This window comes from Arachis ipaensis, chromosome B4 (genome assembly GCF_059453495.1).
Source record: "Arachis ipaensis isolate K30076 ecotype BB chromosome B4, ASM5945349v1, whole genome shotgun sequence".
Lineage (NCBI taxonomy): Eukaryota > Viridiplantae > Streptophyta > Magnoliopsida > Fabales > Fabaceae > Arachis > Arachis ipaensis.
In genome coordinates this window covers 145705725-145723039 of record NC_142439.1, presented here as the reverse complement: position 1 = coordinate 145723039, position 17315 = coordinate 145705725, and the positions used below count along the sequence as shown (strand labels likewise).

General features: G+C 27.2%; 1 protein-coding gene across 2 annotated transcripts; it reads left to right on the top strand.

Moving 5' to 3' along the window:
- Positions 1 to 1104: 1104 nt before the first annotated feature.
- On the top strand, positions 1105 to 3855 carry LOC107637396 (uncharacterized). Of its 2 annotated transcripts, XM_088484176.1 has the most exons (4): positions 1189 to 2277; positions 2354 to 3007; positions 3139 to 3197; positions 3671 to 3855. In XM_088484176.1, the coding sequence occupies exons 1-3, from the start codon at positions 1566 to 1568 to the stop codon at positions 3189 to 3191; spliced, it is 1419 nt and encodes a 472-aa protein (XP_088340302.1). In that variant the 5' UTR covers positions 1189 to 1565; the 3' UTR covers positions 3192 to 3197; positions 3671 to 3855. The 2 variants fall into 2 exon arrangements, with proteins under 2 accessions (XP_016196301.1, XP_088340302.1); XM_016340815.3 differs by lacking the exon at positions 3671 to 3855 and having other exon boundaries at positions 1105 to 2277; positions 3139 to 3588.
- Positions 3856 to 17315: the final 13460 nt, after the last annotated feature.

Genomic DNA, 17315 nt, shown 5'->3' with positions numbered 1-17315 from the left:
AAGAAAATAATAAATATAATTAGTTTTTTTTTTATTATTTTAGCTTTCCCTTCTTATACTTTTTTCTGATAAAATCCAAAAAATAGAAAACGTTATCAATAAAACCGCAAAGGGACATAGGAGTTTTGATCCATATATTATTATATACAAGTCTAAGGATCTATATATATAAATTCTGATCTTAATATAAAATTAGTCTTCTCTCTTCCTTAAATTTTAGTTAATTTAAAAAAAGGAGTAAGTTTGTATGCATATGGCTGTTGATATATACATGTCTCACCTTGTAGATAATCAAATAAAAATGAATTAATCAAATTTTTAATAAAACTAATAAGTCTTAACTGCTAATATGGTTCAATCAAATAAAAAGTAAATACAATAATATTATATATACTAATATTTTACTATAATTATAGAAAAATAACTACTTATATAAAAATATATTTCATACAAAAATAATAATTTAAAATTGTTAAATAATTTAATATACTTAATTAAAATTATTCAACATAATATGTATCGATATTTTAGCTATTATTATTTTTGCATAAATTAAAGATATTTTCATATGAGTAGCCAGTATTTAAAAAATACAAATAAAATTAACAATTAAAAAAAAAATAAAAATTCACGTGCATGCGCAATTTGTCTTTATATAAAATTATTAGTTAAAAATTTTTACGGTAAAAACTCAAATACAAATGTTTTTATATAAAGTTGATTGTTAAAAATCGTTTAATGATTTGACTAAATTATTATTTAACTATTCTTAGTTATTAATTTTACATGAAGATAACTGCATCTGAATTTACGGATTATTAATGTTACATAACAAAAAAGGTGTTATTAGTAGAAGCATATATAGGTAAAGGTACCTGTAATCCAGGATGGTTTTTCTCCTTGAATTCAACTATTAAGTTACCCTAACCCTATTCATATGAATACAACTAGTGAGAGGCAGAAACAGGAGATAGAGAATGGTTGATAACACAAAGATACAAAACACACATACATTAACGGGCTTAAAAGTTGAATGTATGATTTGACCCCCCCTGCCACCATCTGCTTACGTTTCTTCCACAATCCACATGTCTGTTTATGTAAATATATGTTTTATGCTTCACCATCCACCACCCAATTCTTTTCTCTCTCTTTATTATTTATCACTGTTTCACTTTTCACTACAACAACATCCATCTTCACTACACACCAAAATCAATTCAATCCTGCCCTGGATCTTTGTGGTTTCTTCACACCATCATCATCAACAACTCTGCTATTATATACTGCTATCCATATCCCACTTCCTTCATTATCTATCTTTCTATCTATCTGTCTATCTATCTATCTATCTCCTTTGATTTGATATTGTACTATTATGATTAGAGATAACTTCCCTTAAGCTTATTAGCTTCTTCCCATTATACTCATCAACAAGATACATTCATATTTAGATAGATATATAGATAGATATACTTTTCATGAAGTAGTAGCAACTAGCTTCTAGTGTATCCCTTAAAGCTAGGGTTTTTGTTATTATTCCACTGAGATCACAATTTCCATAGATGTTTCCTTCTAGTTTCGGTAGTTATAGCTCTTACCCTTGTTACCCTTCATCTTCTTCTTCTTCACCATACCCTCCTTTCCCTTTCTTTAACCCTGAAAACAATAATAATGGTGCTAATAATTCAAACAACAACAACAGCAACAACAACAACACTTTCCTTCATGATCCAATTTCTAATAATGCTACTACTACTACTACTGTTATTCCTTACCATCATCATGCTCCAACAATCCCAGAAAGTGCACTGATGACAAATTTGGCAGTGGCAGATGCAATGTTCAAGCAAGAGTACTTCACTGCTGGTGGTGGTGGTGGTGGTGGTGGTTCTTCACACCACCATCATCACCATTATGGCATGTCAAGTTTGATAACAAAGAGGCCAGCACCAAAGAAAGATAGGCACAGCAAGATTCACACTTCTCAGGGCTTGAGGGACAGAAGGGTGAGGCTTTCTATTGAGATTGCACGCAAGTTCTTTGATCTTCAAGACATGTTAGGGTTTGATAAGGCCAGCAACACTCTTGAGTGGCTCCTAACAAAGTCAAAGAGAGCAATTAAGGAGTTAGCTAGGAGCAAGAACAGTAGCAGTGGTAATAACAATGGTGGTGTTGCCAATAATAACAGCTTCTCTTCTTCCTCTTCTGATGGGGTTGATGATGATGAAGTTGACTCAGTCATCAACCAACAACAACTCACTGATAATATTGATGGTATATACTACTCATCTAAGATGGATATATAATATGCTCAAACACTACTACTTCATTTAATTTGTGAATTGTATAGGTACTCATGAACAAGGGGGTGTGGATTCATTAGAGAGGAGGCTGAGAAGGGATCAACAGAAGGATGAAGAATCAAGGGCAAAGATGAAGGAATCAAGGGAAAAAGCAAGGGCAAGAGCAAGGGAAAGGACTAGTAGCAAGATGTGCAACAGTGAGAAGGTGCAAGAGTTGAAGAAGAAAAGCCCTGCAATGGTAATGGAAGAAGATCCTCAGATTCTAATGCAGCACCAACAATTGAGGGCACCAATGATTCAACCTCTTGAGGAATCTTCAATGAGATCATCACCAAAGCTGTTTCAGCCTCATCATCTTGCAGCAGCAGGAGGAGGAGGAGGAGGAGGAGGAGGAGGAGGAGGAGGAAGTAGTGAAGTCCCCAGAGATGATTTCAATGTTATTGAGGAATCCATTGTGATAAGGAGAAAGTTGAAGCAATCTTTGATGTCTTCTTCTTCTTCTTCTTCCAATAATCATCACCATCAAAATCATAATGTTATCCCTAAAGAAGCAACAAACTTCAACAACAACAACAGCAACAACAGTGACTACCACTGCTTTCCCAATTTATCATCACCAAATTGGGAATCTAATGCTTCTGCTGCCACTAATAATGGCCGCTCCAATGTTTGCACAATATCAAGCATGAATCTGTCTACAAGTATGTTTCTCTTTTTCATGAACAAATCATAGCTAATAACTTACTTTTCTCTGGTTGAACTTACTGATACTTAACAGTGTTTTGTTTTCTTTTGCTTTTTTAATTTTATTTTTCAATTTAATTTTTGTTAGGGCTTCAGATCTTTGGAAAGTCTTGGGAAGAGTGCACCAATCCCCACCTATGATTATAAGTATGTTAGTTAATTTTTCAGCATTATATCTCTCTCTCTGATCTGAATGAATGAATCAATGGAACTCTCCTATTATGCTTTGCAAGGAATCATTCATATGGAGGCATCTTTCTTTCTGATCTGTGTTTTTATTTTTTTATTTTCTTCACCACCAACTTTTTTTTTTCCCTGTCCAATATTCCTTTTTGAACAAATGTTTGTACTCATCTTTTGGTTGTTCAAGGTCAGCCAAGCCAAGAAGGGCATATATGACAGTTGGCACAAAAGGTTTCTGAATGTGTGTTGTTTTGTTTCTGACCAAATTTTTAAAGTTTGGTTCACATTATTAGTACAAACATTATATATATTATATATTTATCACAGGAATCATATATATTTATCTGTGTTGTTACTTGTTAGTGTTTATTAAATATATTCTTACTTGGTACTTACTGATACATATTCTATGTTGTTGGTGGAAAATTTGGAAGCAGCTAAATTCTTTGGAGAAGGTGTATGGTAGAAGAAATTTCAATGGCTTTTGAGATTGCTTTTGTTTTCAGTTTGAGAAATATATATGCTGGATGGGACATGCATTTGTTTATTTTCACTGCATATTAATTTCTGTAAGAAGAACTTTATATATTTTGAAAATTTTCAAACAAATATGCAAGAAAAATCAAGAGTCCCATATACTTTAAATAACAACTTTCAGTTCAAAACCATGTAAATCATTAAGTTACAGATAGGATCTGATGCTATGGTGGAATATTATGCTAGGTAATTTCCTAAATTCACAGATGAATAAATTGAAAGAAATATTGAAACTACATCTTTTTTTAAGAAAATAATGAACATATTTGATTTCTCTTAATTCTTATCTGCATCAGTATTAGAATATGTCAATTATTAATTCCTTGATATATATGGTAAGCTGTTTGGAACAATTTACATATATGTGATTTATAGGTCTACTTAATTTGTTGGTATTTTTTATCTCCAATAATCAAATCAGATTTCATTTCTATTACAGAGTCCATAAATAGTAGTAGCTACATTCCATTAGAAATTAAAGATTTCTTTGCCTCTTGTGAGAGAAAAGCAGAAACATGTTATATAAGTTTGCAATTTGTTTTCAATTTGAAGAACTGAATTTTTGCACCAGCATGATATATAATATATAGTTCCAGAATTTCAGTTATATATATGTTCTTAATAAGAAGACAAGAAAAATATTATAATATAATATACTTAGCTTGGATATTAGCAGATCAGATTCTCTGCATGTACAAGTTATTAACACAATGCATTATTTTATTCTCTGCAAGACTAAAGAAAGATATTAACTATCATGTATATGATAATCTCCATTATTATTACAGCAACATACACAGTGAAAGTCTGAACTCCTTTTCTAATCATGGGTGGCAGGATTATTGTACTACTTTCAAGATATAAAAAAAAGTGCTTTGATAATTACTTAATTAATAAGCAGGTTTGATGTACTGATTTCATCAGGCATTTGGTTTGCTTTAACATTTTTGCAAAAGAGAATTTATGTCTGCAGGCTAATTAGGTGGACAAAATAATTGGACTCATTACAAGAGTTTGTTATGCTTTTATTTGTCATAACTATTATTTATTTTATCAGTACAGAATGAAAATTTGGCTAACATATTAATGACACTTTCATTTGTTATAGCTTTAATATAACAACAATAAGTTGCTGAAATTCTTGTGTCTTTAGGTCTTCTAGCTATCCCTAAGATAGATCCACTTATGTTAATCTAACTGAATGAAAAAAAAAAAAACAAATATAACTGAATTCTGCTTTATGCATAGAATTCACCAAATAATTTCTTGCAGAGATGTGAAATCATCAGCACATGGAAGCAGCTTACTTTATATGTATCAAATTTTTGCATCATACCTACCAATAGATTTTTACATGCATGGTAGATTTCATGAAAAATATGTCTTCATGATGGGAATAAAAATCCCAAAAGCCCCAAATAAATATGCATGTGTGTGAGGATTATTGGAAGATTGTTAGAAATTGATGAACATTTAGAAATATAAAGAAGCTTCAAGGGTGTGTATATAAACGTATTCTTTTGGGACAAAAATCTACTTGATTAATTATTTGTAGTTAATATTTCTCCTTTGTGAAAATGAGAAAAAAAAAACATATTTAATTAATTTGTTTTCTTATCTTTTTTTATATTAATTGCATATTAATTATAACACTATTACCTATAACATGTTATGATCATATAAAATGTTATGATTTAAAACTTTAAAATTTAATTTTTATTAATTTAAAAAAAAACTATTACAAAGTAAATAAAACAAGAAATATTTGTATAAAATTTATGTAAATAAAAAACATAAAATTACTTATAACTATCGATTTAAAATTTAAGGGTAAAATATTCGTGTGTATGTATATATATATATATATATATATATATATATATATATATATATATAGTCCAATTAAATACATTACAATATATGCGCAGTTTAAACAATGATGTTGTGTATATTGAAACTTTGGTCTATTCCCTCTATGTATATGACCAAGAATAAATTTTTATGGAAGAGATTACTAGTGACTACATATAGGTATAGAATTAATTTGGCATAAAAAAGTTGTCGAATAAAATCTTTTGGAGAACCCTACTACATACTACGGACATACATAGAACTTTCAATTTAAGTAGGGTAGCTAGAATACATAGAATCTGATATGAAGATTTTGTTGCACATGGTGGAACTCTTGCATAGTGTATATATTAATTAATCATCATTTATAAATTGAATTTTTGATAATATATTTATGTTTGGATTTTAATCAAGTGAAAATAGGGTGGTATATATATTTATATGATTTTTAAAAATATGAATTTATTATTTAAAATGGATCATATCGGGTAGTTTTTTTTTCAGTCACAAAAAAAGTACCCTTTATTTTTGAAATATTGGGTAGTTTTTTTTGTAGAAAACGTCTATTATTGGATGCAAGGTCAAAATGTGTATGTTGACATCATTAATAGACATAATAGGATCATTAGGCTGAAGAAGTGTTCAACAACTCTAAGGAAAGCGTCATAGATTCAGTCTTTTAAAAGAGAAAGACATATATATCTATCTCAAGCTACTTTTTATGAAAAGTTAACCTCATTATTGATGGAAGTCAACACCAATAAATCTTTTGGGAGAGAGACTTACAGGGATTAAATTAAGTTTCTTTATTATTGTATTTATTATAAAGTAGTATCTTAAAAAAGAGGTAGAGTTAGATTTAAAATTTAAAAAATTGAATGAGAATAATTTTAAAATAAATGTTATTAAAATTTCAGTCTTTATTTTAAAAATTTTAATTTTTTCTGTTTTTACTTTTTAAAAGACTCTAATTTTATATCCCGAGATTAAAATTTTAGTTTTAGTCTTTAAGACAGTGTTTGGTGGAAAGACCGAAATTGAAAGACTGAAACTGAGAAACAAAAACTAAGAAAGAAAGACTGAAATAAATTTCAGTATTATGTTTTGTGTAAAATGGGAGATAGAAACTGAAACAATAATAAAGCTCTAATTTAATTTGCACAAAAGGTTAAATTGGAATTAATTAATTGAAATGCGAGTATTTTAGGTATAAAATGTTATTAAAGTTTCAGTCTCCCTAAAAATTTCAATTCTCTATGTCCCACTTTTTGGAGGTACTAAAATACTAAAATCTCGAAGGCAGAAATTTTAATACCAGTCTCTGAGCCAACAAACATGATATTGAGTCTCAATCTTTCAGTTTCTGTCCCAATACCTCAAAACAAACACTACCTATCTGTCAAACAAAATATTAAATTTCTGTCGATCCATCTTCAATTCTAATTTCTGCTTCCAAATGCTATCTAATAATTATTTTTCCCGTATTTTCTCTAGAGAAGTGCTAGGAGGTCAGCATTTTTGTTAAATTATGGCCATCACTTAACTATCAAAAGAAAATTGAATAATTCTATACCATTAAATACAATCTCACACCATTAAAAACATCATTAATAATTAATTAATGGCTAAAAACCACAAAATCTACTGGCCCTAAACTTTCTCTTTTCTCTATGTAGATTATGGCAATATATAATCGAGGAGCAAAAATGTTAAACTTAGAACTTGTATTTTTGGTCTTCACCTATTTAACATCATCATATATGAAAGGCATTCACAAAGAATCATGTAATGCATACGTGCCTATTTTTTTTTATGAAAGATGATAGATCCTTACTTGTATTGACCAAAACTTTAAACATACATATTTCGGCCTTCCGATTGTTATCATTAATTCCATTGCCTCCTTTTCCAGCTACCTCTCTCTATATATATAATGTATATATATTGTATGGGAGCATATTTGTCCTTAGGAATTAGTAATTCCAAACTATAAGTAGGTAAAATACAGATACTGATGTTGTTCCTTATATTATGTTGACATATAGCAACTTGAGGAATTTTCAAAAAAATTGAGACAGCAAGGTGTTATTGCCAAATGAATTATCATAAGAGGCTAAAATAAGACACCATAAACAAGCCAGGGTAAAATAAAAAATAAAAATAAAAAGTAAAAGAAGAAGAAGCAGCAGCTATAGAAGATACTAGGTAGTATTTATGTATAGGGTAAGGATGGAAAGTACCTGATTATTATGTCTAAGGTCAAAGTCCTATATATACTCTACATATATATGTCAAAGTCCTATATATACTCTACATATATATCCTGCACAATCAAATAAATAAAGCACTAAGATTGCATCCCACCTAACCCATCTCATCATCATTCACAAATTGCTACTATATATAATATTCAAAACGCTCAACAAAAAGTAAATAAAACCTATTCTTTAATTTCAATTTTGTTTAATCATGGTAATAATATTATGATTAATAATTAAGTGTGCAAATTAAGTAGTATTTATGATTCTCGTTATGCCAATATTATATTACTCATTTAAAGACACAAATTTACTCGATTATTTAAACAAGTGATTGGAATTTAATTTTTTATATACATATTAATTTATTGACTAATGATAAATTCTTAAATAAAATTTAAATTTAAAATGAATTAATCATGATTATTTTAATTAACAGAATGAATTCTAAATTTTTAAATTTTCTTTTTTAGAATATTAAATAATTTGGTGTTGTAAATTAATCATTATTTTCTAAACTCTAAATTATTGATGGTCAACATTCAACACAACTCTGAACTATATGGGTAATGTTAGGTAGAAAAAAAAAAAACAGTCAGAATTTGTCTTATTTAGTATTAATTAATTATCACAACAATTAATGAATATTAAATAAGACAAATTATAATTATTTTTTGCTGATTTTCTTTGGTTACTAAACATTTCTGCCCCTATATATACTTTGAACAAGATATCTAATCATTCACTTTAATTAGTATGCGAGACATTGAATTTAACCATAGCAAGATTGTTTGGATTAGACGTTTAATTTATTTTGTGGGATGCTCCACAATCCCCGTTATTGAGATGATGATCTCTATGCTTTCCACATGTTTTTGTTCAACTTTTAATTTAATTTGGCCATATATACATTTTCATTAATTATACGTTCTACATATATGGATACAAACAAAAACACCTAAATCAATACAACCTAGCTAAGGAGCAAACACAAAAATAATTAATATCAACCAATAAACAGACAAACTCAATTACTCACATTTTTTTTTAATTATTCTTTTTTATTTTTTCTCCCTTTTTTTTTTTACAATATAATTTCATTCACTCACCATCAGCTATCAACTACCATTATCTGCCTGCTGTCTGCCGTTTCATATTGTGAACTGTCCTCAACTCTAAATTATAATTTCTCAATTTTAAATTCTAAACATTAAATTTAAAATTTTATACTTTAATTTAATTTAATTTTATTTTACTTTTGTTTCAGACATACATAAAGTCCGGCCCAAACCGTCCTTAAGCCCGGCCCAAACATGTCTCGACCCGAATGGCTGGGAAGATAACAATGAAGAGTAATAGAATTTTGAATTTAAACCTCTCCCCTTTAGTTTTAATGTTTCTTTTAAATATTCAATTATAAGTTAATTTGTTGATTAAAAAGAGTGTTCGGCTTGCTTCCAAAATTTGTGTCTTATTGTTAGCTTTAATTAGTATGTGATCTATTGAATTTAACCATAGCAAGATGTTTAGATTAGACGCTTAATTTATTTTGTGGGACGCTCCTCAATGGCTCAATCCTTGTTATTGAGATGATGATCTCTATGCTTTTCCAAATCTTTACATTCAAGTTTTAATTTGGCCATATATATGCATTAATTGTCATTAATTATACGTTGTACGTACACAAATACAAACAAAATACCTAAATCAATATTATATATAATTTTATAGATTAGTAATTAAATTAGCTCCTAAAAAATGAGTTAATTTTTAAATTCCTTCTTAAAAAAATATATTACTTAAATTAATCTTTTAAAAATTATAAATTAATTATTTTTGTTCTTTCGTCACGTAATTAATAATTTCGATCAATAAGTAATGATATAAAACGTTAAGTGATAACAAATATGTTTATAAAAAATCTATCAATTTAGTCAAATATTTTAATTATATAAATCCTAATCCTAATATCAACACTAAATAGATTTTCATAAATATATTTATTTAGCATTTAATTGGATATGCTAGGTATCTGTGAGTTAATGTTCCATGTTATTAATGGTTGGTGATGAAAACTATTAATTGAGCGATTAAAGGAAAAAATGATTAGTCACCAAAAAAAAAAAAGGAAAAAATGATTAATTTATAATTTTTGAAAAATCAATTTGATTGATATAATTTTTTAAGGACAAATTTAAAAAATTAGTTTTTTAGGTTGTGTTTGTTAGCTGAGACACAGACACTAATTGTTAGACACGGTGGTACATATCTATGGTTTGTGTGTTGAGACACAAATTTAAATGAACACGGTAGTTCACATATACACACAAAATACATATATTTAATATTCTTCTTTAAAATTGAGATAGGAAAATACAATGTATAGGACACAAAATTTGATCTTTTTATCTTTAATTATTTTTAAAAATACTAATTCATAAGACACAAAGAATAAAATTGATATTTAGTTTATACATATGTGTCTTGTATATTTAGTTTATCTTTAATTCTTTTAAAGAGGGAGCCAAAAATTAAATATTTGTATAGTTAAATATTGTATTATATAATTGATGATATTAATTTTTATTATTATTTTTAATAAAAAATTATTAATAAGTGCTATATTAAAATAAAGAATTCTACTAAAAAATAATAATTTTATATGTGATATTATTCATAATAACTAAAATTTTAATTTTAATTTTTTATTATTATAAAAAATATAACATGATTAATATAAATTAGTTATTTTGATATTTTGATATATGCATTTAAAATAAATTAATGAACAAAATATGTAAAATATTCATACTAATATATAATTTATTTAATATGTTATTATTTTAAAATCATGAAAAATAAATAAATATTGAAATAATTTATTTTTATGTATATACCTTTTTACTATTTAATTAGAATTTGTTATAAAAATTAAAGTATTTTTTATATGATAATAAATTTAGAAGTGAAGAAAAAAAGAAAAAAAGAAAAGGAACAATAAAAAATAAAAAATAATTAAAAAAGATTTATTGATCAAAATAATTAGTCTAAAAAAATTATAATATATTATTAATATTCAAAATATAATCATTGAAATTTGAACTCAAGTCATAGAACAAATAATTTTTTAATTAACAATTAGACTAATAACTCAATTTAAAAGTTAAATGCATTATCATATCATAGAAATTTTAAAATTTTTTAGAGGACCATAACTCCACTGATCCCCTCTAAATTTATTTCTGATTATTATCAAACACTATAAAATTTGTGTATCTTTATATTTTTATATCTTATATATTTGTATATATATATTTATGTATCTCAAAATTACTAACCAAATGCAGTGTTAAGAGCTAATTTGTCTATTAAATCATAATTTTACACAAATTTATTCCACTTGGTAGGTGTGGTGTGCTTGGCTAATGGCTTTTCAACAAAGGTGGAGCTTTCCGGGTACTTTGAAGGAATATTTTGAGAGTTGGACGAGCTTTCTAGGAAGGAAGGTAGATAGGAAGAGATGGTTCACTGGATTCTTTGCTGTTATCTGGACAATTTGGCTAGAAAGAAATGACAGACTCTTCCGAAATAAGAGTTCAAGAGTAGGGGACATTATCAATAGATCGTTTACGTTCTACGAAGAATGGGGTGGTGCTGAGCCCTTTGGGTGTTGATAGCCGGGTCACAGTGTCTAGGAGTTGTATGTTATCTTGTTTTATTCTTACTATAGCTTTGCTATTTGTTCCACTTTGCTGTGTTGAGCTCCCTTTGATTCAAAAAAAAAAAATTATTCCACTTTTAATACCTAACTAAAAATATTACGTAATAAAATCATAATTCGATATATGAAGTTATCTCTTTTTTTTTTTTTTTGTGACTTGGAGCTATCTTATATATAACCGAAAATATCGATATTTCAGTTATTTTAACCATTGATCTAAATTATAAAAAATATATATAATATATATTAATTAAAATCAATAGTTAAAACAATTGAAATATTGATATTTCCAGATACACCTGATAACTTTCATATATATTAACTGGGCTTGGGCGGGGGCATACTGTGTTCGACTTTATTTGGTGTGTGTAATCTGTAATGAGTAAGCCTTTCACAGATGATTTCAGTGACGTAAGATTAATTAATAGCATCATGCATTTTTTTATTGGTTCACCAACTAAGATTTTAATATTTAAACTATTTGCTTTCTTCCTACTAAAAAAAAAGATTGCATACTTCTTTTTTTTTTTTTTTCAAATAAAAAACCAAAATGAAAGTAATACTTATTTCTCACCCTGATGGCAGTGATCTTTTTACATGGCCTCGCTTCCATAATCACTGTCTCTTACTTTCATCATCACAGTCCAAAATCTCTTCCATCTGAAAAGTTTTTGCAAAAGACATTGTTAAGCTACATATAAGACAAAATTAAGACTGACATTAATGCTCATTTTTTAATTATTCGTTCTTAATTAATCATTATATTTTTCCATCTTTTAAAATTATTTCCAACAAGAATCTTTGTCTTGAACAAGTTGCATTGAGATGAAGTAAGTCATGGAACAAGTTGATACTCTCCTTCACTCACATAATGAAGTTTAATAGTTTCATATATGTACAAAAGAAAAACATAAATAGTAATAATTATCTCATCATATAACTTTGATTCCTTTGAAATGCACTGTACCAAACACTAAAATAGCACGACAAAAATTCAGATGCAATTAACTTCACGTGAAATTAATAAGTGAAAATCGTCAGATGATAATTTAGTTATTAAACTTATCAAATCATTTAAGGACTTTCATCTATTAACTTCATATAAAATTAACTGTACCTAAATTTTCATAGTATATGTATTGGTGGATTAAGAATATATAAGTCACATGATACCAAAAAAAAAAAGGAACAAAAGAGAAGAAAGAAGATGAAATTGGAATGTTAATTGAAATAGAAATTGATTAGTAGTAACATCTATCATAAACTAATCACTGAAATAGCTCTGTATGTGAAATTCACATTAAATAAATAGAGAAGCATAGATTTAGAAATACCCAGATATATAACACATACACAAAAACAATAACACTGCATGATGATAAAATTATTAAAGATGGTAGTACTACAAATCATACAACACTATTACCAAATTGAGAAAGAAACTAGGATCACATTATTCTTATTATTGATTAGTACCTGTCCAAGAAGAAAACAGTGAAGATCATGTGTGATAACATTCATGAACATGGACAAAGAGAGAAAGAATAGAAGAAGAAAGAGAAATGCAGCAGCAGCAAGAACAATTCAACAGTAGTTAACCTTATTAAGAGAACTCAACTGATCTGAAGAACAGTGGAAATTTAAAAAGCATATAGTGGTTTTAACCTTGAGACAATAAGAAGAGTAGAAGATGAAGTGATAAGAGACAAAAAAAGCAGGGCTAGCTAGGGAGTAGGAGGGAATAGGAAAATAGATACTTGCATATAATAATAATTCATTTTTTTTCTTTTAAAAATATAAATATAAATATATATATAGATTATGGAATTTATGAGTAACTGAGAATAATGTATGAGATCAAGATGAATCATAAATAGCATGCAGTGGTACGTCTCTTTTTAATTTTCTATATATCTATCTCTCTGAGGTCTGAGCCTTATTATGCAAAAGTGATGATGATGAACACAGCTACTATACCAAGCCCTATCTTAATTATTAGTAGTATTGTTGTGCAGAAATAATAATATTATATGTTAAATTAAATCATCACTCTGACTATATATATATTCACTTTGAAATTGGTACGGTTACATTACATGCATTAGCACTAGGACTATGCCACCATTAATAACAATCAATAATGTATGAAAATTCATAGCTTTAATAATCTAGTTTCATGATACATCTCTTTCTTCAGCTATTTTTCTGCTCCTTTTGCAGATACAAATCAATGTCAATATATAAGCTAAGTCTAATAAGGACTAGGTACCTCTTTATATGCATTCACATTAATAGTTTGTATTAATGAATAATAACTTCCAATAGTGGTTAGACAGCTTAGGGTCTCAGATTGATTAAAATAAAAATGCTAGTATTTAATTACCTATTGTATATCTAGGAGTCTAGGACTGTTGTTCATCTCTATTCCCATAATTTTAGGGTTACTAATTATATTACTGGCCTAAAAAATGAGAATAATAGCGCTTTTTTTTTATTTCTAGTTTTTTAATTATTAAAATATATGTTAGATTAATTTAATTTTCATATATTAACATCATAAAATATTTTATACAGTTATACAATCACATTTATTTTTTTACTGATGTAATATTACAGTGATTAAATACACATATAAAATTTTTTATAGCATCAAATTAAATTTTACATTTGATATGAAAAATTTACATGCAAATTAAATAATAAATCTCATGTACAGGTTTTTACTTCTTTTTTTTTCTTTTTATACACGTGGAATGAACCCGGTCACTTAGCTATATAGCACATAATAATTAACGTGAATGCTATGGTGCCTAACTTTTTAAAAAAGGCAAAGAAATAATATTTAATAAACTTTAAATATTTTACTTTTATTTTATATATTTTATTTTTTACTTATAAAAATAAGTTAGACAATTTAGACACCACAATGAAAAGGCACCATAAAATCCACCATAATTAAAATATACAATTTCGGACTTCCTTTTAAGAAAATTTGAAATGCATATATCAAGAACAAAGTTGTAAGTTCTTCTTGTAAATCTGATTCATACTCGTAAAGCTTGGAATCGTTGTAAGACTTTGTAGTTTTTTTTTTATCAATTTGTCTCTTATTTTTTAACTCGACAAATTAACGATTAATACATTCTAAATTTAAATTTTATTTAAAGGTTTGTTATTAACTAAAGAATTATTGTATATATAATACAAAATTTCAATAAACAAATAAATGAGTTAACTATCTGACCAATCAAGTTGGTTCTTCCTTGAATGATTTGAAGCATATACATTCTGCGAAGGAAATGTCATTGACACTCCTGAGTTTGGAGATGAATTATTCTCCATCAAACAAGGAGCCTAAATGTTACAGCCTACTTTATGACGAAATTAAATTAAAGGAAATTTGGGAAGAACATTAATGAGAAGTTAAATGCCAATGATTCGTCAGTGTACTTATGATTTGGGGAGCAACTATGGTCTTTGAATTGATAGAGGCTATTAGGAAAAGACACTTTTGTGGTCAAATGCTATCATCTGAGGTCTGATGTGATGCTCTGAGATTTTTAAGGTTCGTTCTATATTTAGAGATTTATTATTATTATTATTAGAATTTAAAGGCATACGTTAAGGTATTTTAAATATTTTTTATTTTAAAAATGTTCTATTATTTTCTTTAAAAAAAATTAATTAATAATTTTAATATATATTTTTAAAATAGATGTTAGTTAAATTCTTCTCATTATTATTTTCTACATTCTGTGAACAAATCTTAATCCCCAACTTGAGGGTAGAACAATTAGTGAATTACACATATGGGAGTAGTTAGTAGTTAGTTGGATTTGAAGATGTTTATGGTACTTGGTTATACCCATGTGACTAAGTACATTGAGTTAGTTATACTTAGTTAGCATAGCTAACTAGTTTTCTTAGTTGTGTGTATACTTTTTATCCAAAGATGTATGATTTAAGCTTTACAAGTTATGATGAGTGGATTGGTGGTGAATTCTATGGTTGTTGATGGTAATGTCAAAGATAGTTAGGAGTTGTTATTTTTAGTGTGATGAGTTTTTTCTTTTTTTTTGTTCCACCTTACTGTATTGAACTTTTTTACTTAAAAAAAAAAAAGTATGATTCATCATTCGATTCATTTTGAAAATTAAAGGTTTAATTATTTTAGTAGTCTTTATAGTTTTACCAAATTTTTAATTAAATTTTTATTTTTTTTCAATTAAATATTTACATTGCTTTTAATTTTATAATTAGATCATTTTTATGTCAAAAACGTTAATATTAATAAAATATTATTTATCCTAAAATATATGTGGTCAAATATCTGATTAGATTTTTAATTATAAATATCTTTAATTTATAAAAAAATATTCAATTAATTTTATTATTTTTTATAATAAAAATGACCTAATTATAAAATTAAAAATAATGTAAGAACTCAATTAAAATAAAAAAATATAAAAATCTAATTAAAAATAGAGTGAAATTATATAAACCAACATAATAATTAAACGGAAATTGGATTCACTTATTCTCTGTGTTTCGCTGCTCCATTCTCTCTTGAGCTAGCATTCACTTTTTTCAAGTTTCAACTGCTTTGAACACCAAATTAATTAAATTTAATAACAACAACGAATCATGCATGCAAAAAACAAATTATTTATCACCATGATATCTTCTATCGCTCTTGTGATTTTTTTTTTTTTTTTAAGATTGTTGAGTCAAATTAGGTGGTGTATGTGTTGTTGAATCTGTGTTGTGGTCCTTTATGCTGTGAATAACCCAAAAGTAGTAGTTCTGGGGTTTTGGCTGGTTACATATATATGTATATACAGTGATTTATTCAATATTGATGTTGGAGAATACATAGATAAATAATGGATGATAGATGCATGTACATATCAATCATAGTATGATCAATCACCAAAAATCAATTATTACCAGCACATGTTTGGTTTAGTTTATATATGTGAAAAAGTCTGAAACCGACAAACGATTTGTCTGTTAGCCTTTGCCTAGATAAAATTACTATATATGATTTTTGTGGGGTTTCAAAAATTAAACTAAGCATAGCCATATGATGCTGCAATGCCTTATTATTGGATCTTAATTAGGTGATGAATTGAATTCAATTCCTTGGTGGATGCATAGGGAATTAAGTGCATAAGTGTTGGAATTGAACTCATCATGAGTTATTTATAATGATGATGATGTATAACACTTAACCATTTTAATTGAGACAATCTAATTTCGTGTACATGAATATAATGGTAGGGGCTATATATATGTTTCTTGTGTGGACCAAGATATAATTAAAGTGGCATCATATCATCACATGCATGTAAGTATGGTTATACATTATGTGATCCAAATTCTTACATTATTAATTATTATTATAATATGATGATTCGGTAAATATATTAATTAATCAGGCCACAGCCATGGCAATCAAATCAACTAATAAGTAATAACTAGGATTTGTTTGTGCTTTTTCAGTTTAATTTGTTACTAGTGTTTATTGATAAGGAAATAGCGACAAACCTGTTTTGTCAATGTCTTCTGATGAAAATTATGTATAGCATCTTGTGACTTGTGTACGCATTCACTATTCAGTCCCCACTTTTTTTTTTTTTTTTTTTTTTCAAAAAAATATATATTTCTTTTTTTCTGGTTCTCTCGTGTCACAAGAAGATGCATTGCCTAACATCA